Below are 27,337 nucleotides of genomic sequence, written 5' to 3'. Positions count from 1 at the left end.
GTAGGGGCAAAAGCCCGCCCCAATTGGCAAATGCTCCTCCTCCGCCAAGAACCTCGAATTTCCGCTGTCCCTGGACAGAGCCTCCAACCTTAAGAAAAATGGCGAGGTGGACCCAGGCCCTTGATTCTGAAGTGAGCCCTTTTCCACAGCACAGGCTTTTCACAGGTTTTTGTGGTGGAATGATTACTCAGTGAGCTGATTTACTCCCTCAAGAGTAACCAACGCTCCATTTCAGTTCTCCAGGATCCCAACTCCGTGTCCCTCCGCCTCGGCCTTGCCTCCCACTGCCAACGCAGCCGTTTCTCAGAGAAATCGCCGAAGGCGCATGGCAGGGCAGTTGGGCGACTAACGGTTTTCTAACGCGAGAGGACAGCGCGGGAGGAGAGGCGGGAACGCGTAGGGACTAGCAGGGGACGGGGTGGGGGTGGGGTGGCGGACGAAGGGCGGGGCCGGCGCCAGGAAGGATCGCGAAGGAGCTGGGAGGCCCCGCCCTTTCCGTAGATATCTCTAGAAAGCCGCGCCGGAGCCCGAAAACAAGGACTGCGCACGCGCGGCGGCAGGGCCCGGGCATTTTGCTGCGTCACCAGCCGCCGCCCGGCCTCACCACCCTTCGTTTGCACGCACGCACGTTCGTTCTCCGTCCTCGCGCCCCTTTTCCTACACTTTCCTCTTCTCCCCGACCGGAGGAGCCGCTCTTTCCGCGCGGTGCATTCTGGGGACCGAGGTCGAGCCCGCCGCTGCCGCCGTCGCCTGAGGGAAGCGAGAAGAGGCCGCGACCGGAGAGAAAAAGCGGAGTCGCCACTGGAGAGAAGTCGACTGCCTAGCAGCAGCCGCCCCAGAGAGGCCCGCCCACCCGTTCGCCCGTCCCCCTGCCCCGTTCACAATGTGAGTGCGACACCCCGCCGAGGGAAGGTCGCCGAGTGAGGCCGAGGGAAGGTCGCCGAGTGAGGCCGAGGCCGCGTTGGGGGCTCCCTGGAAACGGCCCCCTAGCCTTTCTCGCATCGGTGGTGGCAGTCGTTCCTGCCTGGGGGCGGGAGGTCCAGGATCCTTGTTCCGGTTACTGTTGGCGGGTGGAGGACATTTTTCCTCCAGATGGCTGCTTCCCCCACCCCTGAACCGTCCCTTGGCTTCCCCATGCGGGAAATCCTACTTTTACCCCTTTGGCTGTCTGGGCTACTCGCCTCTTTCGGTAACTTCACCCTAGGCCTTAAGATCCCGGTAGCTGCTCGCCATGCGGCGCCCTGAAGCGTGAACCTTCGTGGGTCGCCTCTCGGCTGCTTGGGCGCTTCGGTTCTGTTGCTCTGTGGTCCCGGGGCCAGGCCCTGAGTCGAGTGCACGTGTGGTGGGTGCCGCCAGGTGCCTGGCGGAGCTCCTGGGAGAGCCCCACGCGGACCTCGCCATGAGCGGCAGGTACTGCTAGGCAACTAGAAGGAAGCCATGCCCACGCCGAAACATACTTCCCTCTCCAGTGTCTGGGTTTCTTGAGTGTGGGTACTTCCAGTCCGCCTCCTAATTCCAGTCTCTTGAAAACACGGGAGGTTGCCAAAACTCAGCTGCTTCCCTGGCAGCGAGGAGGAGTTACCATTGAGCAGGTAGTTCCGCACGTGTCGACTTTGGAAAGATACGGACATTTTCTGTGTTCCATGTTCAACTTCAGGTGAGGTTTCACTATCCTGTTACAGTGTAGGATGAAATAGGTATGTAGTAGGCATGTAATTAACCTACAGTTGTCCTAAAGAGCTTAAATTTGTGTGGAGGTGAATACAGATCTATGGCAATCTTCATTTTACGATGATAAAGGAAAGCCTTGGCGATTTTAACCGAGTAAGAATTCTTGGCACTGCCGCGTACAGTGGGAACTGCCGGTTTTACAGGTTTGTTTTTTTTTTTTTTTTTTTTTTGACGGGAGGTTATTTTTTAAGGTACTACGTCCTAAAAGGCATGGAGAACAATTAAGGGGGAACCTTTTTTTTTCTATTTTTTAAGACTCCATTCAGAAGAGAGAAGAGGGGAGTGACTATATGTCTTTGGAAAAGTAATAAGAGTTTACTTGATTCAAGTCGTGATACTGACGCAGAGTATATTGGCTAGAAATCTAAAGGGATGCGTGAGGCTGAAGCGAGTTTATCACTGGGAACAAGCTTCTAGAGCACAGCATGTTAGAATTTTTGAAGGAGCCCCGCTCCCCGAAAGTGGTACGTAACCGGGGTTTTTAAAAATTTGAATCAGGCTGGGCGCGGTGGCTCACACCTGTAATCCCAGCACTCTGAGAGGCCGAGGCGGGCGGATCACCTGAGGTCGGGAGTTCGAGACCAGACTGACCAACATGGAGAAACCCCGTCGCTGCAAAAATACAAAAAAATTAGCCGGGCGTGGTGGCACATGTCTGTAATCCCAGCTACTCGGGAGGCTGAGGTAGGAGAATCGCTTGAACCTGGGAGGTGGAGGTTTCGGTGATCCGAGATCGTGCCATTGCACTCCAGCCTGGGCAACAAGAGTGAAACCCCGTCTCAAAAAAAATAATAATAAAAAAATTTGAGTGTATATAAAATAGTTTTTGCTTTTCCCTTTGAAATCTCTCCTAAGTAATGTAGAAAGGACATCAGTCAACCTTTCGTACTCTGAAAATCTGTAAGGGGAAAATTTTTGGCAGATGAGGCATTAAGCAGCTTTTAATAATAGAGCCAAACAATGTATCTTTTCGCGAAAAATGTTTAAAATTGGCTTGAAGTAGAAGCACCTCCTGGAGACCACATGAGATATTTAAATAGGTAAGGAACGGCTATTAGGAAAGTAGATTTAAAAACTTGGGTGAAAAGTAAGTGTAAGGCCAGGCGCGGTGGCTCACGCCTGTAATCCGAATACTTGGGAGGCCGAGGCGGGTGGAACACGAGGTCAGGAGTTAGAGACCAGCCTGGCCAACATGGTGAAACCCCGTTTCTGCTAAAAATACAAAAACTAGCCAGGTGTGGTGGTGCATGCTTGTAGTCCCAGCTACTCCGGAGGCCGAGGCAAGAGAATCGCTTGAACCCAGGAGGCGAAGGTTTCAGTGAGCAGAGATTGTGCCGTTGTATTGCAGCCTGGGCAATAGAGGGAGACTCCGTCTCAAAAAAAAAAAAAAAAAAGTAAGTGTAGCAGTAGAGAGACTATTCCAAAAAGTAGTCTGCCTAGTTAAAAAATAAAAATGCTACCTTCATGCGGGGCGGGGTGGCTCACTCCTGTAATCCCAGCACTTTGGGAGGCCGAGGCGGGTGGATCACGAGTTCAGGAGATCGAGACCATCCTGGCTAACACGGTGAAACCTCGTCTACTAAAAATACAAAAAATTAGCTGGGTGTGGTGACGAGCGCCTGTGGTCCCAGCTCCTTGGGAGGCTGAGGCAGGAGAATGGCTTGAACCCGGAAGGCGGAGCTTGCAGTGAGCCGCGATCGACCACTGTACTCCAGCCTGGGCGACACAGCGAGACTGTCTCAAAAAAAAGAAAAGAAAAAAATGCTACCCTCAAAACGAGTGATTCGATGCCGCTTGAAGGGTGTTGGGTGGGGGAAAGCAAGTGTTTTGAAGAGACCAGCTAAAATATTCTTTTAAAAATACTCAATATATGCCATTTAGTAAATTCTTCAGGGACTCTTACCAAGCTAAAGACTTAAATGAAATTTTAAAATGAAAGTTGTAAGTCAGTTATTTGAAGTGGAAGAAGCCTTTAATGGGTCGTCATCCAGTCTTAAGAAGAATCTGGCTGATAAGGGTTTATTTTGTTGATAACTTGTTTTAAAAGGTATTTTTTTGGAGACAGGGTCTTCCTCTGTCACCCAGGCTGGAATGCAGCTGCAATCTCTACCTCCCGGGCTCAAGCGATCCTCCTTGCCTCAGTCTCCCGAGTAGCTGGGACTGCAGGCAAGCACCACCATGCCTGGCTAATAAATTTTTTTTAAGCTCTGGGGAGAGAGATATTTATGCTGGATGCCTTAAAGGCTTGGGAGTGTGTTTTCTCATTTGATTTACTCATTTGCTCTTCAGCGATTTCGTAGTTACGTTTCTTTAAATCCTAAGTTACAAAAGTGTGTCTCATAGTTTACATAAAAGCTCTTAATTTCGGACCTATCTTGGAGAAGGCTGGGATGTCCTCCACTTAAGATTTTCCGCTTAACCTTGCCAGAGGGTGCTACTTCGCATTTTCTTTTTGAATCATTGTCGTTGGACCGATTAAAAATAGAGAAAAAGTAAAATGTTTTATTTATTTTAGAGATGTTTGAAGTTATTGTTTTTCCTGTCTAATGTCTTGTATATAATTAGGAAGTTGTCCAGAAACTTACATCTCTGATTTTGGTAAAAATCTTACTTTCTGTCATTCAGCTGTGTAGGAATGGATCCCCAAAATAAAATTGTCCATCTTTAGCCTGCAAAACAAATTGTCATAGTGGACATATGCTATATTGTTAATTGCTATAACTTGAAGAGTATCTGATGGTGGGTGGCCTTTGTTAATATTGATATCCTGTGCACTGTAACCTGGCAACTGGACTTTTAATTTTTCTTCCTGTGTTCAGTTAGACTTTAACTAGAAGGCAGTAGAAACTGGAAGTGAAAAATCTCTTGAGTGCAAGCCAGCGTTTTATTGCTAAATTAAGATTCTCCTGCCTAATTGGATTTTCTCGGTTTAAAAATCTTCTACAAGCTATATCATTTTTGGGTCTTGTGGTTAGCAATTGTCTCTTTTCAGGAAAAGAAAAAACCTTTGTAAATATCAACTGTTTAGAACCAATCTAGCTGTTAAACACCTAAGATCATATTTACGTGAGTTCAAAAAATACTCTAGTGAGCGTATTTTGCTATGGAAATAGTGTATTGAATTTTTTACTATTTACTGTGTGGATTGGCAATGATAGTTTTGGGTTTTTGTTTTTGTTTCTGTTTTTGTTTTTGAGACGGAGTCTTGCTGTCGCCCAGGCTGGAGTGCAGTAGCGCGATCTCGGCTCACTGCAGGCTCCGCCCTCTGGGGTTCACGTCATTCTCTTGCCTCAGCCTCCCGAGTAGCTGGGACTACAGGCGCCCGCCACCTCGCCCGGCTAATTTTTTGTATTTTTAGTAGAGACGGGGTTTCACCGTGTTAGCCAGGATGGTCTGGATCTTCTGACCTCGTGATCCACCCGCTTCGGCCTCCCAAAGTGCTGGGATTACAGGCGTGAGCCACCGCGCCTGGCCGATAGTTTTGGTTTTTGTTTTTTTGAGACGGAGTCTGGCTCTGTCGCCCAGGCTGGAGTACACTGGTGCAATCTCGGCTCACTGCAGCCTCCGCCTTCTGGGTTCAAGCAATTCTCTGCCTCAGCTTCCTGAGTAGCTGGGATTCCAGGTGCCTGCCGCCATGCCCGGCTATTTTTTTTTTTTTTTTTTTTTTGAGACAGAGTTTCTCTCTTGTTGCCCAGGCTGAAGTGTAATGGCACGATCTCGGCTCACCGCAACCTCCGCCTCCTGGGTTCAAGCGATTCTCCTGCCTCAGCCTCCCGGGTAGCTAGGATCACAGGCATGCGCCACCATGCCCGGCTAATTAGTAGAGATGGGGTTTCTCCATGTTGGTCAGGCTGGTCTCAAACTCCCGACCTCAGGTGATCACCCGCCTAGGCCTCACAAAGTGCTGGGATTACAGGTGTGAGCCACTGCATCTGGCCTAATTTTATGTATTTTTAGTAGCGATAGGGTTTCACAATCTTGGCCAGGCTGGTCTTGAACTCCTGACCTCGTGATCCATGCGCCTTAGACTCCCAGACTGCTGGGATTACAGGCGTGAGCCACTGCCCCAGCCGGCAGTGATAGATTCTAGAATGAGGCTGCTTCCCTGCTTCCTCAGTATACCTTTGTAAATTTTTTTTTTTCCTTGAGACGGAGTCTCGTTCTGTTGCCCAGGCTGCAGTGCAGTGGCACAATCTTGGCTCACTGCAACCTCTGCCTCCTAGGTTCAAGCGATTCTCCTCCCTCAGACTCCCAAGTAGCTGGGACTACAGGCATGTGCCGCTATGCCCAGCTAATTTTTTGTATTTTAGTAGAAATGGGGTTTCACCGTTTTGCTCAGGCAATCCTCCCACCTCGGCCTTCCAAAGTGCTAGGATTACAGGTGTGAGCCACCACGCCCGGCCTTTTTTTTTTCTCTTTTAAATGGAGACGGGGGATCTTACTGTGTTGTCCAGGTTGGTCTTGAACTCCTGGACTCGAGTGATCTTCCTCCCAAAGTGCTGGGTTTACAGGTGTGAGCTGTTGCACCCGATCCTTGGTATACCTTTGAACTTGGGGTTTTCCAGGAATATTTATTCTTTTCTGAGACACTGTCTCACTGTTTTGCCCAGGCTGGAGTGCAGTGGTGTCATCACTGTCTGCAGCCTCAAACTCGGGATCAAGCCATCCTCCTGCCTTGGCCCCCCAGTAGTTGGGACTGCAGGTGTGCACCACCACACCCAGCTAACTTAATTTTTTGAGAGACAGGGGTCTCACAATGTTGCCTAGGCTTATCTTGTCTCAAACTCTTGGGCTCAAGCAGTCTTCCCTCCTCAGCCTCCCACAGTGCTGGAATTGGAGCCACTTGCTGATTGATATTTTAACTTCACCTTCAGCATATGCTCTTCCCATTTTGTATTCTGAAGCTGAATAAAATGTGCTGTTGGGACTTTTCTGTGCCGCAGGTGTTCATTCACATGAAGCCACACTTCATTTGATAGTGCTAATGTTAGCTGGGCACGGTGGCTCACACATGTAATCCCAGCACTTTTGGAGGCCAAGGCGGGCAGGTCACTTGTGGTCAGGAGTTCCAGACTAGCCTGGCCGACCCTGTCTCTACTAAAAAATACAAAAATTAGCTGGGCATCATGGCGGGTGCCTGTAATCCCAGCTACTTGGGAGGCTGAGGCAGGAGAATGGCTTGAACCCAGTAGGTGAGGAGGTTGCAGTGAGCCGAGAATGCGCCACTGCACTCCAGCCTGGATTACAGAGCGAGACTCTTTTTTTTTTTTTTTTTTGAGATGGAGTCTTGCTCTGTTCCTCAGGCTGGAGTGCAGTGGTGTGATTTCGGCTCACTGCAAGCTCCGCCTCCTGGGTGTTCAAGCGATTCTTCTGCCTCAGCCCCCTGAGTACCTGGGATTACAGGCGCACGCCACCGTACCTGGCTAATTTTTTTTTTTTTTTTTTTTTTTTTTTTAAGTAGAGATGGGGTTTCGTCATGTTGGTCAGGCTGGTCTCAAATTCCTGACCTCAGGAGATCTGCCGCCTTGGCCTCCCAAAGTGCTGGAATTACAGGCATGAGCCATTGCACCCGGCTGATTTTTTTTTTTTTTTTTTTTTGAGACGGAGTCTCACTCTGTTGCCCAGGCTGGAGTGCAGTGGCGCGATCTCGGCTCACTGCAGGCTCCGCCTCCCGGGTTCACGCCATTCTCCTGCCTCAGCCTCCGGAGTAGGTGGGACTACAGGCTCCCGCCACCTCAACCGGCTAATTTTTTGTATTTTTAGTAGAGACGGGGTTTCACTGTGTTAGCCAGGAAGGTCTGGATCTCCTGACCGTGTGATCCACCCGCCTCGGCCTCCCAAAGTGTTGGGATTACAGGCATGAGCCACCGCGCCCGGCCCGTTTCTTAAAATACGCATTTACACAGCACTAATTTGAGAATCATAAAGGGGCTGTCCGAAATAGGATTGGGGCTGTCTGAAATAGGATTGGGGCTCACGAGATCAAGCCATTGCACTCCAGTCTGGACAACAAGAGCAAAAACTCTGTCCAAACAAAAAACAAAACACAACTACAAATGGGGGGTCGGGCATGGTGACTCACGCCTGTAATCTCAGCACTTTGGGAGGCCGGAGTGGATGCATCACCTGAGTTCAGGAGTTTGAGACCAGCCTGGGCAACAAGGTAAGACCCCATCTTTACAAAAAATAACCTGGGTGTGGTAGCATGTATCTGTGGTTCCAGCTACCATGGAGACTGAAGTGGGAGGATCACCTGAGCCTGCGAAGTCAAGGCTGTGTGAGCTGAGATCACTCCACAGCACTCCAGCCTGAATGACAAAGCAAGAACTGGTCTCAAAAAAAAAAAAAAAAACTTTTAAAAAACAAAAACTACAAGTGGGTGGAGGGTGCCCTACGCTTATCCTGAATCAGGAATAAACACATACGTACTCCCTCATTTGAAAGGAGAACTGGGCTAGGCGTGGCTCACGCCTGTTAATCCCAGCACTTTGGGAGGCTGAAGCTGGAGGATCACCTGAGGTCAGGAGTTTGAGACCAGCCTGACCAACATGGTGAAACCCCATCTGTACTTTAAAAAAAAAAATTGCTAGGCCTGACGGCATATGCCTGTAACCCCAGCTACTTGGGAGGCTGAGGCAGGATAATCGCTTGAACCTGGCAAGCAGGAATTGCAGGGAGGCAAGATCACGCTATTGCAGTCCAACCAGGGCAGCAAGAGTGAAACTCTGTCTTAAAAAAAAGAAAGAAAATTGGGTTGGGTGCAGTGACTCACACCTATAATCCCACCACTTTGGGGGACTGAGGTGGGCAGATCACTTGAGGCCGAGTTCGAGACCAGCCTGGCCAATATCGCAAAACCTCATCTCTAGTAAAAAAATATGAAAACATTAGCTAGGTGTGGTGGCGCATGCCTGTAGTCCCACCTACTCATTGTGAGGCTGAGGCAGGAGGATCACCTGAACCCAGGAAGTGAAGATTGCAGTGAGCTGTGATTGCGCCATTGCACTCCAGCCTGGGCGACTGCAAGACTGTCAAAAAGAAAAAAGAAACCAACAAAACAAAAATGGAAAACCAGCGTTTATGAAATCTCCTTTGCCTTCCGTGAGGATTACACCATGTCTTTTTCTCCTATTAACATATGGAGAGAGCTGGGTGCGGTGGCTCATGCCTGTAATCCTAGCACTTTGGGTAGCCAAGGCAGGTGGATCACCTGAGGTCAGGAGTTCAAGACCAGCCTTGCCAACATGATGACACCTCGTCTCTACTAAAAATACAAAAATTAGCCGGGCATGGTGGCAGGCACCTGTAATCCCAGCTACTCGGGAGGCTAAGGCAGAACAATCGCTTCAACCTGGGAGGTGGAGGTTGTGGTGAGCCAAGATCATGCCACCGTTCTCCAGCCTGTCACTCCAGGGTGACAGAGTGAGACTCTGTCTGAAAAAACAAACCCAAAACATATGGAGAGGGGGCTGAGTTTAGCTTTAACTCTAGCTTCTAAACTTAATTATACTGGATTTATCTCTAGCCTTTCTGCTAACACTGGCTAAACTCATAACCATTGTGTAAGACTGTTAATTCATTTTAATAGTAATATACCTATAGATTCAAAATTTTCCATCTCTGCATACATTATGTAAATAATCTACTACTTAAAGCAAAACAACAATAAACCCCACAGGTGGACATTCCATGCTTTTGTGTGGGTGTGGGTGTGGGTGTGTGGCAGAGTCTCACTCTGTTGCCCAGGCTGGGGTGCAGCAGGGGCACATCTCAGCTCACTGTAGCCTCCACCTCCTGGGTTCAACCAATTCTCATGCCTCAGCCTCCCAAGTAGCTGGGATTACAGGTATGCCACCATGCCCAACTAATTTTTGTATCTTTAGTAGAGACAGGCTTTTGCCATGTTGGCATGGTTGGTTTGAACTCCTGACCTCCAGTGATCTGCCAGCCTTGGGCTCCCAAAGTGCTGAGATTAGATGTGAGCCAGCACTCCTGGCCTCCATGCTTCTCTAAGTCAGGGTCTTGCTCTGTGGCCCAGGCTGGAGTGCAGTGGTACAACCATGCTCACTATAACCTCAAACTCCTTGTCTCAAGCAATTCTCCCACCTCAGTACCCCCCAGTTTAGCTAGGACTACAAGCATGTGTCACCATGGCCAGCGAATTTTTTCTTTTTGGCAGAGATGTCTCGCAATGTTGCCCAGGCTGGTCTTGAACTCCTGGCCCAAAATGATACTCTCACCTTGGCCTCCTAAAGTGCTAGGATTCCAGGCATGAGGCACAGTGCCCAGCCTATTCCATGCTGATGTGACAAGCATTTCTAAGCTCAATAGAAGGGCTATATACACCAATCCAAGCAATTACATTTTGCATAACCTAAAATCCTCTATAGTCCTGTGTAAAAGGTCTCTTAGCCTTAAAAGGACAGACTGTGTTTGTTCCTAAATACCATAATTTTAATATGTTAGTATCTGTTGAGTTTTAACTCTAATTTATAAAACACTGCAGGCACCCTTCACTATAAAAAATTGATGCACCAGAGAAGCTAGATAGAAACAGTTTGTTAGGAAAAGTGTCGCAGTTATTTTAATCCATTTGATAGTTTTACTATGTGCAATGCACGTTTTATTACAAAAGACAAAACAGGCTGGGTGTGGTGGCTCACACCTGTAATTCCAGCACTTTGGGAGGCTGAAGCGGGTGGCTCACCTGAGGTCAGGAGTTCGAGACCAGCCTGGCCAACATGGTGAAAACCTGCCTCTACTAAAAAACAAAAATTAGCTGGGTTTGGTGGCGGGCGCCTGTAATCCCAGCTACTCAGGGGACTGAGGCAGGAGAACTGCTTGAACCCAGGAGGCAGAAGCTGCAGTGAGCTGAGATCACGCCACTGCACTTCAACCTGGGCGACAGAGCCAGATTCCATCTCAAAAATAATAAATAAATAAAACAAAAAATACCTATTTGTAATATGTGAGGAATGAGACATCAAAGTTCTACTATGGAAAGGAAAAAAGTAGTTCCGGAGTTCATAAGTGGTTTTTCCTTCTAAAGTATCAAACACTCTGCTTATAAATGTTTGACACCAAGCTCTCTGTCTCCCACATACTCATTGCTCAGGGAAACCATAAGATATTTGAGATCTTCTGTAATCAGCGGTAGTACTATAAAACTTTCTGAAAAGGTGATCTGAATAAACCTGCTAGTCCTGTGGCCTGTGGCTACCAAATCACGTGCCAAGATGTATCAGGCATGGAGGAACACTCGGCTACCTTGGGATATTTTAAATTTCAGAGTAATTCAGTGATACTCAACATTAGCCAAGACACCAAGCAAACTATTAGTTTGAGGTTGTTCAGTTTCAGTATGAGATTGTACTGCAAACCCCTCCATTAAGTTTCATGTTCTCAAAACTGAATTTCTGGTGGTTGCTGTAACTCAAAAAAACACAGGAACCCACCCCACCAAAAAAAAAAAAAAAAAAACCAATGGGAAACAAGGAGTGAGATGATAGAAGTCATTTCAAAGTTTGAGAAGTTATATAGTATCCAAAAGCCATACACATTCCATTGATAGGTATGGTTATATAAGAAACTATATATATTTTTCTTTCCAATAATGTAAATTCATTTTTCCAATAGCTCCTAGGCTGTTAAGACAATATAGTTATGTTGCTTGGATACAGCTGTGTCATCCAAGCAACTGCTAGTTACTCCTTTTGGCCTAAGAGCACAACAAAACTCAAACACCAAGGGCACTATATACCAGGAAGGCTTGTGAACCTCTGTGCTAGCGAGTTCTTTTATGTGGTAATTTCCACTCTAAGATACAAAGGTGAGAGCTGTTCAAGGTAATGTTTTATGGAAAATGTAGCACTTTTTTTTTTTTTTTTGTGGGAAGAGAAGGAGTCCCAGTCTGTCGCCCAGGCTGGAGTGCAGTGGCGCGATCTGGCTTACTGCAACCTCTGCCTCTCATGTTCAAGCAATTCTCCCGCCTCAGCCATCTGAGTAGCTGGGATCACAGGTGTGTGCCACCATGCCCAGCTAATTTTTACATTTTTAGTAGAGATGGGATTTCACCACGGTGGTTGGCCAGGCTGGTCTTGAACTCCTGACATCAGGTGACCTGCTCACCTCAGCCTCCCAAAGTGCTGAGATTACTGCCACAAGCCACCACTCCTAGCCAGCACTATTTTTTTTTTTTTTTTAAGTTGGAATCTCACTCTGTCACCCAGGTTGCAGTGCAATGGCACGATCTCAGCTCACTGCAACCTCCACCACCAGGTTCGAGGATTCTTGTGCTTCAGCCTCCCAAGTAGCTGGGACTATAGGAGCGCGCCACCATGCCTGTCTAATTTTTGTATTTTTAGTAGCGATGGGGTTTCACCATGTTGTCCAGGCTGGTCTTGGAGCTCCTGACTTCAAGTGATTTACCTGCCTTGGCCTCCCAAAGTGCTGGGATTACAGGCATGAATCACCACGCATACCCACTTAGCACTTTTCTATCAAGCAACTCTTGTGGCTTTCCAGATTCCATCTTTTGAGCACTCTTTTTTAAAAAAAATTAATTTCTTGCTTTGGATTTAGACCCTGAAGCATTCTTCTTTTAACATCCCCAGGAGATAAAAGAATTTTTCTTTGTTCAAGAAAGACTCAAGGTCAAATATCACTCTCTCACTGCCTCCATAACAAATTTTAGACTCTCAGGACTCCATTATCATGTTGTCAAGTATGCAGAAGCTAGTTTAGATTATATAATAAAACAAACTGGAAGTACAGAGACATGGTTAGTTACTTTGCAATAAAAAGACTGCTGGAGAAATTATTGTCCCTTTTTGTGAAGTGAAAAAAATAAGCCTTCTGTCAGAAATGCTGGGTTCCAATCCTATTTTGGCTTTTTTTTTTTTTGGAGACACAGCCTCACTCTGTTGCCCAGGCTGGAGTGCAGTGGCGTGATCTCGGCTCACCGCAACCTCCCCCTCCCCCTCCCAGCCTCCCAGATAGCTGGTATTACAGGCATGTGCCACCTCGCCTGGCTAATTTTGTATTTTTAGTAGAGACGGGGTTTCTCCACGTTGGTCAGGCTGGTCTCAAACTCCCGACCTCAGGTGATCCACCAGCCTTGGCCTCACAAAGTGCTGGGATCATGGGTTTGAGTCACTGCGCCTGGTCTGCAGTTTTTGTGTTGTGTTTTGAGACGGAGTTTCACTCTTGTTGCCCAGGCTGGAGTGCAGTGGCGCAGTCTGGGCTCACTGCAACCTCCACCTCCTTGGTTCAAGCGATTCTCCTGCTGCAGCATCCTGAGTAGCTGGAATTACAGGTGCCCATCACCACACCCAGCTAATTTTTTGTATTTTTAGTAGAGATGGGGTTTCATAGTGTTTGCCAGGCTGGTCTCTGAACTCCTGACCTTAGGTGATACACCCATCTCGGCCTTCCAAAGTGCTGGGGATTACAGGCGTGAGCCACCACACACGGCCCCGTTTGTAGTTTTAATGTGTTAGCCAAGTTGTATAAAGAGTCAGCCAGTAAATATTCAGCTTTGCAGGCCACAAATATTTCTTATCTCATTCACATTTTTTTTTTTTTTTTTTTTTGTCTCATTCTGTTGCCTAGGCTAGAGTGCAGCAGTGTGATCTTAGCTCACTGCAACCTCCACCTCCTGGGTTTTTTAAAAAATATATATTTAAAAAATGTAGGAATCATTTTTGGCTCATGGCCTAACTACAGGTTTTGATCATTTAAATTTGTTTTATTATCTGGGTCATGATTATATTAGCTTGCTAAGGCTTTTTTTTCTTTTTTTCTCTCTTTTTTTTTTTGAGACAGAGTCTTGCTCTGTCACCCAGACTAGAGTGCAGTGGCGTCATCTTGGCTCGCTGCAACCTCCACCTCCCGGGTTCAACTGATTCACCTGCCTCAGCCTCCCAAATAGCTGGGACTACAGGCGCGTCCCACCACGCCTAGCTAATTTTTGCAATTTTAGTAGAGACAGGGTTTTACTGTATTGGCCAGGCTGGTCTTGAACTCCTGACCTCGTGATCCGCCTGCCTCTGCCTCCCACAGTGCTGGGATTACAGGTGTGTGAACCAGCACTTTTTTTTTTTTTTTTTTTTTGAGACAGAGTTTCACTCTTGTTGCCCAGGCGGGAGTGCAGTGGCCCAATCTCGGCTCACCGTAACTTGCACTTCCCAGGTTCAAGCGATTCTCCTGACTCAGCCTCCTGAGTAGCTGAGATTACAGGCATGCACCACCACGCCTGGCTAATTTTTTTTTTTTTTTTGAGATGGAGTCTCACTCTGTCACCCAGGCTGGAGTGCGGTGGTGCGATCTCAGCTCACTGCAAGCTCCGCCTCCCGGGTTCATGCCATTCTCCTGTCTCAGCCTCCCGAGTAGCTTGGGACTACAGGCGCCCGCCACCATGCCCGGCTAATTTTTTGTATTTTTAGTAGAGACAGGGTTTCATCCTGTTAGCCAGGATGGTCTCGATCTCCTGACCTCGTGATCCATCCACCTCGGCCTCGCAAAGTGCTGGGATTACGGGCGTGAGCCACTGTGCCCGGCTGAATTTTTTGTAATTTTAGCAGAGACGAGTTTCTCCGTGTTGGTCAGGCTGGTCTCAAATTCTCGACCTCAGGTGATCCACCCACCTCGGCCTCCCAAAGTGCTGGGATTACAGGCGTGAGCCACCACGCCCGGCCTGCTAAGGTTTTCATAAGAAAGTATCACACACTGGGTGGCTTAAACAGCAGAAATTTATTTCTTATTTCCACGAGGCTGAAAATCCAAGGCGAAGGTGTCAGCAGGGTTAGTTTCTTCTGAGGCCTTTCCTTGGTTTGCAGATAGCTATCTTCTTTCTTCCCTCTGTGCTAATCTCTTCATATAGGAAGACAACAGTCATTGGATTAGGGTCTATCCTAATCCTCATATTTACTTGTCATTTAAAGACACTTTCTCCAAATACAATCACATTCTTAAGATGTACTGGCGGTTAGGACTTCAATGTATTAATTTTGAGGAAACAATGATAAAATTCTAGATTGCTTAATTTGAGGAAAGGAGATTGATTCTCCTGGTTTCAGTGAACTTAATGTAAAAAGTAAAGCTCTGATGTACCAGTGTTTTTTTTGTTGTTGTTTGTTTTGAGACAGAGTCTCTGTTGCCCAGGCTGAATTGCAGTGGCATGATCTCAGCTCACTGCAGCCTCCACCTCCCAGGTTCAAGTGATTCTTGTGCCTCAGTCCCAACCCTCAAGTATCTGGGACTACAGGCCTACATCACCATGCCCAGCTAAATTTTTTATTTTTATTTATTTATTTATTTTTTTTTTTTTTGAGAGAGTCTCGCTCTGTTGCCAGGCTAGATGGCGCGATCTCGGCTCACTGCAACCTCCGCCTCCCGGGTTCAGGCGATTCTCCTGCCTCAGCCTCCCAAGTAGCTGAGATTACAGGCGCCTGCCACTGCGCCCAGCTAATTTTTGTATTTTAGTAGAGACGGGGTTTCACCATGTTGATCAGGCTGCTCTCGAACTCCTGACCTCAGGTGATCCGCCCACCTCAGCCTCCCAAAGTGCTGGGATTACAGGCGTGAGCCACCACGCCCGGCTTTTTTTGTGTGTGTTTGTATTTGTAGTAGAGTCGGGGTTTCGCTATGCTGGCCAGGCTGGTCTCTAGCTCTCCTGGCCTCAAGTGACCCACCTGCCTTGGCCTCCCAAAGTGCTGGGATTACAGGTGTGAGCCACTGCACCCAGCCAAGTAACATAATTTTTGATAGGACTAGATAAACGGCTAACTCCTACTAAGCATTGTTTGGTTTTTAAATCCTTCCTATTATGAAATGGGAATCATTCTGAAACTAAATCTTGTTAGACCCATAGGTTTTAACTTGGAATGTAGCTGTTAGGGTGAAAATGTAGTTTTTGTTTAAAATTGTAACAAACTGCCCTGAAATAATGCTATAATGGTGTCGCAGGTTAGTATGTAAATATTTAGTTAATGAATTCCAGCTTGACTTTCCCTACTTTATCCTTTTGTAGGCAACCTGCTTCTGCAAAGTGGTACGATCGAAGGGACTACGTCTTCATTGAATTTTGTGTTGAAGACAGTAAGGATGTTAATGTAAATTTTGAAAAATCCAAACTTACATTCAGGTAAGTTAAGCTTTTTATCCAATGATGTAAAATAGTCATTCACACAACTGAATAACTTTGACTGGCTTGTCTTTTCGTTGAAGTTATTATTATTCTTTGTCTCTTTGAAGAGGCTTAATTCTTTCTTTATTGTTTTATACAGTTGTCTCGGAGGAAGTGATAATTTTAAGCATTTAAATGAAATTGATCTTTTTCACTGTATTGATCCAAATGTAAGTAGTCTTTATGCTTTAATCCAAATTTTAGTTGTAAGGAAACAGACATACCAAGTATTCTGTTTAGCAATAAGCATTAGTTCTGTTTTTCTTAACAGGCAAACTACGTATATTTACATTTTGTAGAATATTTCCTCCAAAATTGGTTTCTGCATACTTTTTGTTTTTGCTATCACTGTTTGGGCTTAGAGTAGTATCCTTGAGGCTTGTCTCATCTTTTTTATTTGTTTGTTTTGTTTTTTTGTTTGGTTTTGTTCTTTGAGACTGCTGCAGTGCAATGGAGCGATCCCGGCTCACTGCAACCTCTGCCTCCTGGGTTCAAGGGATTCTCCTGCCTCAGCCTCTGGAGCAGCTGGGATTACAGGCACATGCCACCACGCCTGGCTAATTTTTGTGTTTTTAGTAAAGACCATGTTGGTCAGGCTGGTCTCAAACTCCTGACCTCAGGTATTCCACCTGCCTCGGCCTCCCAAAGTGCTGGGATTACAGGCATGAGCCACTGCACCCGGCCAAGGCTTCCCTTATCTAAGAATAGAATCTTTAAACCATTCTGTGGTTATATCATTTTTAGTTAAAGTTTTTAAGGTTTTATTCTGTTTACCATGTGCAGGAAAGAAAAAAATGGCACCAGGTTAAACTTGAAACTTTGTTGTTGTGCAGATTGTTTCAGTAGGAAATGGAAAAAAATAAATTTTTTTTAAAAATGAAACTTACAGGGGTTTGGGGCAATTGGATAGTTTGAAGTTTTTAGTAGTCAAGGGCATGTTTCTTTCAGAGTCCAGAGAAAATTTAGGTAAAGAAATGAAAAAGGTGAGAAATGACAAGCTACTTTCTATCATGTAGTGATGCTGGAAAGATAAACGGTATGATGGTCGTTTTGTTTTTAGGATTCCAAGCATAAAAGAACGGACAGATCAATTTTATGTTGTTTACGAAAAGGAGAATCTGGCCAGTCATGGCCAAGGTTAACAAAAGAAAGGGCAAAGGTAGGTTTCATTTTCCTGTTTTGAAAAGTTTGATATTTTTATTTTTGGTAATAAAAGATATACTTATTTGATGTAAGGAATATACTCCTGTGTTTTTGTTTCACAGCTAAGTATAGAGCTTCATGTTCATGTTTTTTGTCTACTCAGTTTTAACTTAATACGAATTGTGATCAGAATATCAGTTATTAACTGGTGTAGAATCTTTTGCACTTAAGAGATAGGCTTTGCATAAATTACTCAGCTGTCACATGGGAGGGGACAAAACTTGGTGAAAAAAATAATTAACTGAAAATAGTTCTTACTAGTAAATTTGTTTTCAAAAGGTATGTTTAACAATTTTCAGTGTTTTTTTTTTTTTTTCCAAAACAGGGTCTCTCTTTGTCACCCAGGCTGGAGTGCAGTGGCATGATCTCGGCTCACTGCAGCTTCAGCTTCCCAGGCTCCAAGTGATCCTCCCGCCTCAGTCCCCCAAGTAGCTGGGACTGTAGGGGCATGCCACAACACCTGGCTAATTTTTGTATTTTTTGTAGAGAAGGGGTATCACAATGTTGCCCAGCTTGGTCTTGAACTTCTGGGCTCAAGCAATCTCCCCACCTCAGCCTCCCAAAGTGCTGGGACTACAGGCATGAGCCACGACACCGGCCTAATCTTTTTTTTTTTTTTTTAGGTAGTCTCATGCCACTCATGCTAGAGTACAGTGGTGTGAACATGGCTCACTGTAGCCTCCACCTGGGCTTAAGCGATCCTCCCACCCACCTCACCTCTCCAAATAGCTAGGATTATAGGAATGTGCCACCACGCCCAGGAAATTTGTTTTTTTGTTTTTTCCCCAGATACAGGATCCACTATTTCTCAGGCTGTCTTGAACTGAAGGATTACACAACCAGTCTTTCCACCTTGGCCACCCAAAGTGTTGGGGTTACAGGTGTGAGCCACCTCATTTAGCTTAGTCTGTTCTTTGTGTGCTAATTACATGCCCTCCTAAAACTACAAAGTCACAATTCAAAAAATACTGTTTTGCCAGGCACCAGTAGCATGTGCCTGTTGTAGTTAAAAGCTACTCTGGAGGGTGAAGTGGGAGAACTATTTGCGCCCAGTTGTGGGTTGCATTGCTATGTCAGTCAGGTAATCACGCTAAGTTAACATCAGTACGATGTTGTCCCGGGAAGCGGGGACCACCAGGTTGCCTGAAGAGGCTAAACAAGACCCTTGGTCAGAAACGGAGCTGGTCAAAACTCACATATTGATCAATAGTGGGATTGCACCTGTGAATGCTTGCTGCACTCCAGCCTGGACAACATAGCAAGACCTGGTCTCTTTAGAAGAAAAGAAAATATAGTCTTAAGGTTCATGCCAGATGCAAATTAGCCTAATCTTAGGGTGATATTTGTATTGATTTATAGCTTAATTGGCTTAGTGTCGACTTCAATAATTGGAAAGACTGGGAAGATGATTCAGATGAAGACATGTCTAATTTTGATCGTTTCTCTGAGGTAAGTTCCTTTAAATGGACCTGTCCCCATTCGAAGTACACGGTACCTGTCTATGTAGTCAATTTAATTTGGTTTTGGGCACCTAATGGTATTCATGATGCACGTTATTTTATTTTTAAGACCATTTTGCAGTAATAGTAAATAGATGTTAACAATGGCAATTTTAATCCTGAAGTTGAACCATTTTAATGATTTTCAAAGGAATCAGTGTTAGCTACAAAAGTTAATGTATTAAGACAAACTAACACAGCTAGTTTGCTAATTTCATCATTGGGACTTTTTTTTTAAGCATGATTGCAGTAGTTGACTTGGATTTTGAAGTCGTAAAATAAGACTATAAACTTTTGGCCAGGTGCGGTGCTCACACCTATAATCCCAGCATTTTGGGAGGCCAAGGCTGGCGGATCCACGAGGTCAGGAGATCTACTGGCCAACTTGGTGAAACCTCATCTCTACTAAAATACAAAAAAAATTAACTGGGCGTGGTGGCGTGCACCTGTGGTCCCACCTACTCCTGAGGCTGAAGCGGGAATTGCTTGAACACTGGAGGCAGAGGATGCAGTGAGCCGAGATCGTGCCACTGGACTCCAGCCTGGCGAAAGAGCAGGACTCGGTCTAATAAATAAAGAACAATAAACTGTTAAACACAAGAATCATAGCTGGGCGTGGTGGCTCACGCCTGTAATCCCAGCACTTTGGGAGGCTGAGGTGGGCGGATCACCTGAGGTCACGAGTTCGAGAGCAGCCTGACCAACATGGTGAAACCCCGTCTCTACTAAAATACAAAAATTAGCCGGGTGCAGTGGCGGGCGCCTGTAATCTCAGCTACTCAGAAGGCTGAGGCAGGAGAATCGCGTGAACCCAGAAGGCGTGAACGAAATTAGCCGGGCGTAGTGGCGCATGCCTGTAATTCCAGCTACTCGGGAGGCCGAGGCAGGAAAATCACTTGAACCTGGGAGGTGGAGGTTGCGGTGAGCCAAGATCGCCATTGCACTCCAGTCTGGGTAACAAGAGCAAAACGCCGTCTCTAAATTAATAAATAATTAAGCTACAAAAAAATAGCTGGGTGTGGTAGTGCACGCCTGTAATTCCAGCTACTCCGGAGGCTAAGGCAGGAGAATTGCTTGAACCCAGGAGGTAGAGGTTGCAGTGAGTCGAGATCACACCACTGCACTCCATCCTGGGCGAGAGAGCAAGACTCTGCCTCAAAAAAAAAAAATTCATGGTGAAATGTTTACCATGAGGTATACAAGGAAAAAAGTTTAAGAAAGTCTGTTTTCTAAGATGTTACCCAAATAACATGTTGCCATGGCCAAAGAATAAATGATTCATCTCTATGTAGGCAGAATAGACTTTATCAAATGTAGTAGAATAACATTAAGCACGGAAAGAACATTAGTGTGTAAGTCGAATGCATACTGATGAAATCTGTTTCTTGTTGCTATTTGAAATTTTTCATTAACTAGATTTTGTATTTTGAGACCTTAAGAGTTAAATAAAAGGAGATAAGTTTCCAGCTTTATGCAACTGCTTATTTAACAGTTCTCCACACGTGACTCTGGCATGGTGATTTCAACAGGAAGGAAGGATGTTCTATTCATATTATTTTTTAATTGTATTTTCCTTGTAGAAATTGGTGCCACCATTTACCTAGCTGTGCAAGCCATTGTGTTGCTTAGGCAGGTCTTGAACTCCTGAGCTCAAGTGATCCTCCTGCCTCAGCTTCCCAAAGTGCTGGGACTACAGGCCTGAGTCACCACCCCCAGCCTTGTAACCCTGTTTTTTTTTTTTTTTTGCTATCTTTGTTGTCCAGTTTTTGTTAATATCTCCTAAATATCTCTTCAATATGTTTAGTTTTCTCTTGCTGTTTATCTTAAGCACGTAGCGTTGTGCTTGGTACATTTAGCATTTTTCCTGCCCAAAGAAACTTAAAGTATTCCGTAGTGCTTTTGGTGGTAGGGGAACTCTTTCCCAGTTACTCATTTCGTTCAAGATAGATTGCCCAAAATTTTTATACTGAATCCTTTTTTGTGTGTGTTTAATTAATTGAGGTAAGAGCACTTCACATGAAACCTACTCTTTTAACAGACTATTTATTTATTTTTTTGAGGCAGAGTTTTGCTCTTGTTGCCCAGGATGGAGTGCAATGGCACGATCTCGGCTCATTCCAGCCTCCACCTCCTGGGTTCAAGCAATTCTCCTGCCTCAGCCTCCCAAGTAGCTGGGATTACAGGTGCCTACCACCACGCCCGGCTAATTTTTGTATTTTTAGTGGAGACGGGGTTTCACCATGTTGGGCAGGCTAGCCTCAAACTCCTGACCTCAGGTGATCCACCCGCCTTGGCCTCCCAAAGTTCTGGGATTACATGCATGAGTCACCAAACCTGGCCACGCCCAGCTATCTTTTAACAGACTTTTAAGTGCATGATACAGTATTATTAACTATAGGCATAATGCTGTACAGTAGGTCTCTGGAACTATACATTTTGTGTAGTTGGAATTTCATACCTATTTAACAGTAGCAACTCTGCATTTTCCTTCCCTCCAACTCCTGGCATCTACCATTCTACTCTCTATTTTTGTGTGTCTGACTATCTTAGGTATCTTATATAATCTTAGGTATCTCATATAAGTGGAATCATGCAGTATTTGTCCTGTGACTGGCTTATTTCACGTAGCATGACGTGCTTCAGATTCTTCATTGTGTTTTGTCACATAAGGCAGATTTTTTCTTTAAGGTTGAATGATACTTTTAGGCTGAACACATTCCATTGTATATTTGACTATCTTTTTAAGGTCCTTTCCAATTCTAAAATCTGGGTAATCATGTATTTTTGAAGTCTGATTTTTTTCCATGTATATGTGATTTTATTTTTCTAAAATTTAAACATTACAAAAATGGTTAAAACTTGAGAAAATAAGTTTCTCATCATCTGGTAATAGTTTAGGTTTAAATCATTTCTTGGTTCTTCACAATATCTAAAACCATGATGAGAATACCAGGCCTGGCACGGTGGCTCACTCCTGTAATCCCAGCACATTGGGAGGCCGAGGCGAGGGGATCACTTGAGGCCAGGAGTTCAAGACCAGCCTGGCCAATATGGTAAAACCCTGTTTCTACCAAAGATACAAAAATTAACTGGGCGTGGTGGCATCTGCCTGTAATCCCAGCTACTCAGGAAGCTGAGGCAGGAGACTCCCTTGAACCCAGGAAGCGGAAGTTGCAGTGAGCCGAGATTGTGCTGCTGCACTCCAGCCTGGGCAACAGAGCAAGACTCCATCTCAGAATAAAAAAGGCTGGGCACGGTGGCTCACGCCTGTAATCCCAGCACTTTGGGAGGCCAAGGTGGGTGGATCACTACAGCCCAGGAATTCGAGACCAGCCTGGGCAACATGGTGAAACCCCGTGTGTACCAAAATACAAAAAATTAGTTGAGTGTGGTGGTGCGCGCCTGTAATCCCAGCTACCCAGGAGGCTGAGGCATGAGAACTGCGTGAACCCGGAGGCGGAGGTTGCAGTGAGCTGAGATGATGCCACCGTACTCCAGCTTGGATGACAAAGCTAGACTCTGTCTCAAAAAAAAAGAATACCTCAATACACGTTCCACCTAACTTAAGATAGATAGCTGTGCAACTACAAATGAATCCCGTTCTTTTCCTTAACCACCAGAGGTAACCACTATTCAAGTAGAATTTTTAATGTCTGTCTTACATTGATACCTTGCTGTGCATGAATAGCTTTGCTTTTCTTTAGGGAAAATTTAGTTTTAATTTCCATATGGGTTTTTAGGATTTTGTATAATTACCTATAATCTTCCTTTTCCAGAAGGGAAAATTCTTATATTTATTTTGCATTTTTCATTTTTTGATATCTGTGGCAGACTTAAGGTTTATTCTGAAGCATACAGCATTAATAATTAGGGCCTAACTTAACATCATTTTTAAAACTAATTTTTATACTTCAAATAGATGATGAACAACATGGGTGGTGATGAGGATGTAGATTTACCAGAAGTAGATGGAGCAGATGATGTAAGTCTAAAAATTTTTTTCTGTTTACTTTCATACTATTAAATAGTAATAAACAACATATTTACAAATGGTTTTATATAGATTCACGATTACTTTGTATTTTCTAAAAAAAAAAAAAAAAACAAAGGGAAAAGCAATTTTTAAAATGTGCCCATTTTTGAGGAATGGGTATCAGGGAACTGGTTGTACTGTAGACCATTCCTAAATGGATTAGATTTCCAAAGAATCATTGTATAGAGACATTATATATTAATACCGTACTCAATTACAACAGTCAGTTTAGGCTGGGCGAGGTGGCTCATGTCTGTAATCCCAGCAGGCCAGGTGGGCGGATTACCTGAGGTCAGGAGTTCGAGACCAGCCTGGCCAACATGGTGAAACCCTGTCTTAAAAAAATTAGCCAGGCATGATGGCAGGTGCCTGTAATCCCAGCTACTGGGGAGGCTGAGGTGGGAGAATCGCTTGAACCTGGGAGGCGGAGGTTGCAGTGAGCCAAGATCACACCATTGTACGCCAGCGTGGGCAGCAGAGCGAGGCTCCATCTCAAAAAGAAAGAAAAGAGTCATTTTATAGGTATGATTTTGACTAAGAAAGTAAGTTAAATAGGTTTTATGTCAGGATTGGTCAGAGACCGATAAAACAGATGGACATTGGGAGGCGGAGATGGGTGGATCATGCGGTCAAAAGTTTGAGGCCAGCCTGGCCAAGATGGCGAAACCCCATCTCTACTAAAAATACAAAAATTAGCCGGACATGGTGGCGGGTGCCTGTAATCCCAGCTACTTGGGAGGCTGAGGCAGGAGAATTGCTTGAACTCAGGAGGCAGAGGTTACAGTGAGCCGGATCTCGCCACTGCACTCTAGCCTGGGTGACAGAGCAAGACTCCATCTCCCCCCCACCCAAAAAAAAAAAAAAGATGGACATTGTAAATCTGTAAGAGGAGGATATACTTAAACTACTTTTCTCAACATCTTTCCAACCCCAGCATCCTGTTAACATCTCCCAGAAAGTTATTTAATGCTATTTAGAAAAATACTTAATATTCACTCAACAGCTAGGATTAGAGTTCACCGTCTTCTATCAGTCCATTTTTCTTCATATTGATCCATGTTTTCTCTTTGAATGCCGAGATAGGTTAATTTAGGAATGGATTCAATGGGTGGGCTAGATTGTAATCAAAAGGCACACATCGTTTTTTACAGGTAGATAGATCCTCTGCTGTACATCCATTCACCTTATTTAAACCTAGTCAAGTCCAATGACTAAATTTCTAGGCTTGATATAACTACCTACCTGTGCTGCTTTAGTCAAAAATACAGCACTTGAACTTTTTTAGGTAAACTGTTCAGTTAGCAAACGAATATTTGATCAGCTCGGTAACTTTATTTTCCCTCTTTCAGGATTCACAAGACAGTGATGATGAAAGTAAGTGTATATAAAAAGTATGTTTATACAGTGATACTTTGCATCAAAAAACAAACTCAAAATAGAGATGTCAACTTCTTTGGAAGTAAAGTAATTTTTTCTTTATGACCTTGAATAAATAACCAAAGCAGAAATGTGAATAACTTGAGATAGCAAGACAACCTATTAATTCGTTGGGGAACTATATATTTCGATTTTTGGTTGCTTTTCCTTTAAGACAGTAAAATTGGTAGATTATTCACTTGTACTATATACTAATATTTTTAAAAATTCTTGCAGAAATGCCAGATCTGGAGTAAGGAATATTGTCATCACCTGGATTTTGAGAAAGAAAAATAACTTCTTTGCAAGATTTCATAATTGAGAGAATTCCTGAGTTGATAGCTCTAAAGGCAGATGCTGTATTTGCCTACTTTAACCCATTTTTCAACCTGTTTGTTTTTTAAAAGGCTTCACTAAGGGTTGATATGTACCATTGTATGGGGCAATTTTAAGTCAGCTAAGGCAATAACCTTATGCATGAACATTTCCCAGACTTTCATGAAGCTGTTGAGGTCCTAGGCAATTAATGCAGCAGTTGTGATAAATAAAAAATCTCACCTAAGTCTCCTTTTCTTCATAACATAGATACTGACATGATAGGAAGCTCTCAGCTTAGGGAAAGAGAATAAATTTTAGATTATAGAACATGGATTCAAAAGTGGCTGGAACAAATTGGCTGACACCTTACTGGTAACCTGCTATTCCTCTGGTGTTATCCTTCAGGATTGTTCCACTAAAATTTATTTTTCAAAAGATTTACTTCACATTATTCTATGTAAGTGATCACTTGTCAGTGTTCCAGGTGTATCTTAGCTAAAACTAGAGAATGCCCTAACTTAGATGGTTTTTGAAGCCTGTACATTTGGTATCGTTTGACCCTTAAGCTTTTACATCTCTTAGCATGGAGGACGAAGAAAGCTGTACATTGTTGCTTGAGAGTCTGTACATTTAGTCCAGATTTGTATTTGCACTGTCAGTATGGCAAATGAGTGAAAAATGTTTAATACACTATTGGATTTTTTATTTTTCTTTTTGATTCAGCTTATACCAGGGCTGAAAACCTCAATTTATGTTCATGACAGTGGGGATTTTTTTAAATGTCTACATTCTTTCTAATAAACTGTTGGAAGACTTCTTGGCTGTCCTTTTAAGTGTCTGGCTTACTGTAATTTTTATGTATTTACCATTTACTGGAATGGAGTTTATTTGAGGAAGAATTTGGGATTATTCCTCTGTTTGAAAAAGAGGCTTGCTGTAATGTCACAGGAAACCTTTTAAAAGTGTATCTGTAATAGCATATTGTAGATGCACTTTGCAGCAGTTGGAAAAGAAAGTGTTGTGATTTGATTGAAATAAAACTAAATGTGTTGTCCTCCTCTAAATCTTTGAACTTCTGCATTTTGGCAGTTTTCATTCCCTCACAGCTTCTGTATTTGTCATAACGTAGAAACACTATGTATTTTAGTATTTCTTTATGTCAGATATTCAGGACCTGTGTTGCAGGCAGTTAAAGTGCTGGTGATACAAAGATTAATATTTCAGATGATTGCTGAGCTCAGAGAGCTCACAAGCTAGGCTGGGGGGACAAACGAGACAAAAACTTGATGGGAAGTGCGATAATAGATAACGCATAATTGTATTACGATGTGTAGTTCTTAGCTTCGGGGGAAAAACATTTAAAAAACTTGTTTGATTTTCTTGAAAAAATTTATACGTCAGTTTTGGGAATTAATGATTCATTGGCTTACTGCCCAGCCTTGAAACGCTTTATACAGGCTGGCACGGTAACTCCCACCTGCCTTTAATCACAGCACTCTGGGAGACTGAGGTGGGCAGATGGTTTGAGACCAGCCTGGGCAATGTGGTGAAACTCCCTTTTTTTTTTTTTTTTTTTTTTTTGAGATGGAGTCTCGCCCTGTCGCCCAGTGCAACCTCCGCCCTCTGGGTTCAATCGATTATCCTGCCTCAGCCTCCTGACTAGCTGGGATTATAGGCGGACTCCACGTGCCCAGCTAATTTTATCTTCAGTAGATCTGGGTTTTCACCATGTTGGCTAGGCTGGTCTCAGACTCCAGCCTGCCCCGGCCTCCCAGAGTGCTAGGATTATAGGCAGGAGTCACCACGCCCGGCCTGCGAAACCCGATTTTGACAAAAAAAAAAAAAAAAGCTGGGCATGGTGGCATCTTCCTGTAATCCCAGCTACTCTGGAAGCTGAGGTGGGAAGATCACTTGAGCCCGGGCCATTGGGGATGCAGTGAGCCAAGATTGCACCACGAACTTTTCGGTAGACAGAAGTGTCTCAAAAGCTGGGCACGGTGGCTCACGCCTGTAATCCTAGCACTTTGGGAGGCTGAGGTGGGAGGATCACCTGAGATGATCACCTCCCAATATGGTGAAACCCCGCCTTTACTAATAATACAAAAAAATTAGCTAGGTGTGGTGGCACATGCCTATAACCCCAGCGACCCAGGAGGCTGAGGCAGGAGAATCGCTTGAACTCAGGAGGCAGAGGTTGCAGTCAGCCCAGATCATACCATTGCACTCCAGCCTGGGCTGCGAGTGAAACTCCCCTCTCAAAACAAAAAAATGGTCTTGCCCAGGCTGGAGTGCAGTGGTGCAATCATATCTCAAGCACCACATCTGGAGGACTTTTATACATTTTGTAGAGACGGGTCTCCATGTTTCCCAAGCTGGTCTCAAACTCCTAGGCTCAAGTGATAACGCCTGCCTTGGCCTCCCCAAGTGCCAGTATTAAGGTATGTGTCACTGTGTGTCACCTGGCTATAATTTTAAATATTTTGTGTTCAAACACTTGAACAGATTCTCATCAGTCCTTATTGCTTAGGTACCAAACCTTGTGCATTGTACCTCATCTCTAATTCAAAGCTTCTGTTAACATTATCTGGGGCGGGCATTGTGGCTCAATTCTGTAATCAGCATTGAGGCGCCACTGCACTCCAGCCTGGGCGGCAGAGCAAGACTGTCTCAAAACAAAAAATGTTCTGGGCTGGGCATGGTGGCTCATGCCTGGCCAACATGACAAAACCCCCTCTCAAAAAAAAATTATCAACTTAGGATTATCAGTGAAATTTTTTAAGTTTAGATGAATGGGTATAGCATATTTTTTGTCCATATTGATAGGTCATGATATTGGTGCTATACAGTTTCCTAAACTTAGCTATTTTCAAGGAGTACAGATTGAGGGTGATTGCTACAGTAGCATGAAGGTTTTCTCCCCCGTATCAGTTCTAGGCTAATTGAAATTTCTCC

General features: G+C 44.6%; 1 protein-coding gene across 1 annotated transcript; it reads left to right on the top strand.

The window, feature by feature from the left end:
- Positions 1-605: 605 nt before the first annotated feature.
- On the top strand, positions 606-25,449 carry PTGES3 (prostaglandin E synthase 3; the record flags this gene model as incomplete). Its single annotated transcript, NM_001133615.1, is given in 8 exon segments — positions 606-885; positions 15,761-15,874; positions 16,017-16,086; positions 16,977-17,075; positions 18,479-18,568; positions 22,538-22,600; positions 24,001-24,025; positions 24,305-25,449. Coding segments are annotated over 8 exon segments (483 nt in total). The 3' UTR covers positions 24,325-25,449.
- Positions 25,450-27,337: the final 1,888 nt, after the last annotated feature.

The sequence above is a fragment of the Pongo abelii genome, chromosome 10 (genome assembly GCF_028885655.2).
Source record: "Pongo abelii isolate AG06213 chromosome 10, NHGRI_mPonAbe1-v2.0_pri, whole genome shotgun sequence".
Classification (NCBI taxonomy): domain Eukaryota; kingdom Metazoa; phylum Chordata; class Mammalia; order Primates; family Hominidae; genus Pongo; species Pongo abelii.
Note: the sequence above shows the minus strand (reverse complement) of the source record. Positions and strands in the feature narration are given on the sequence as shown.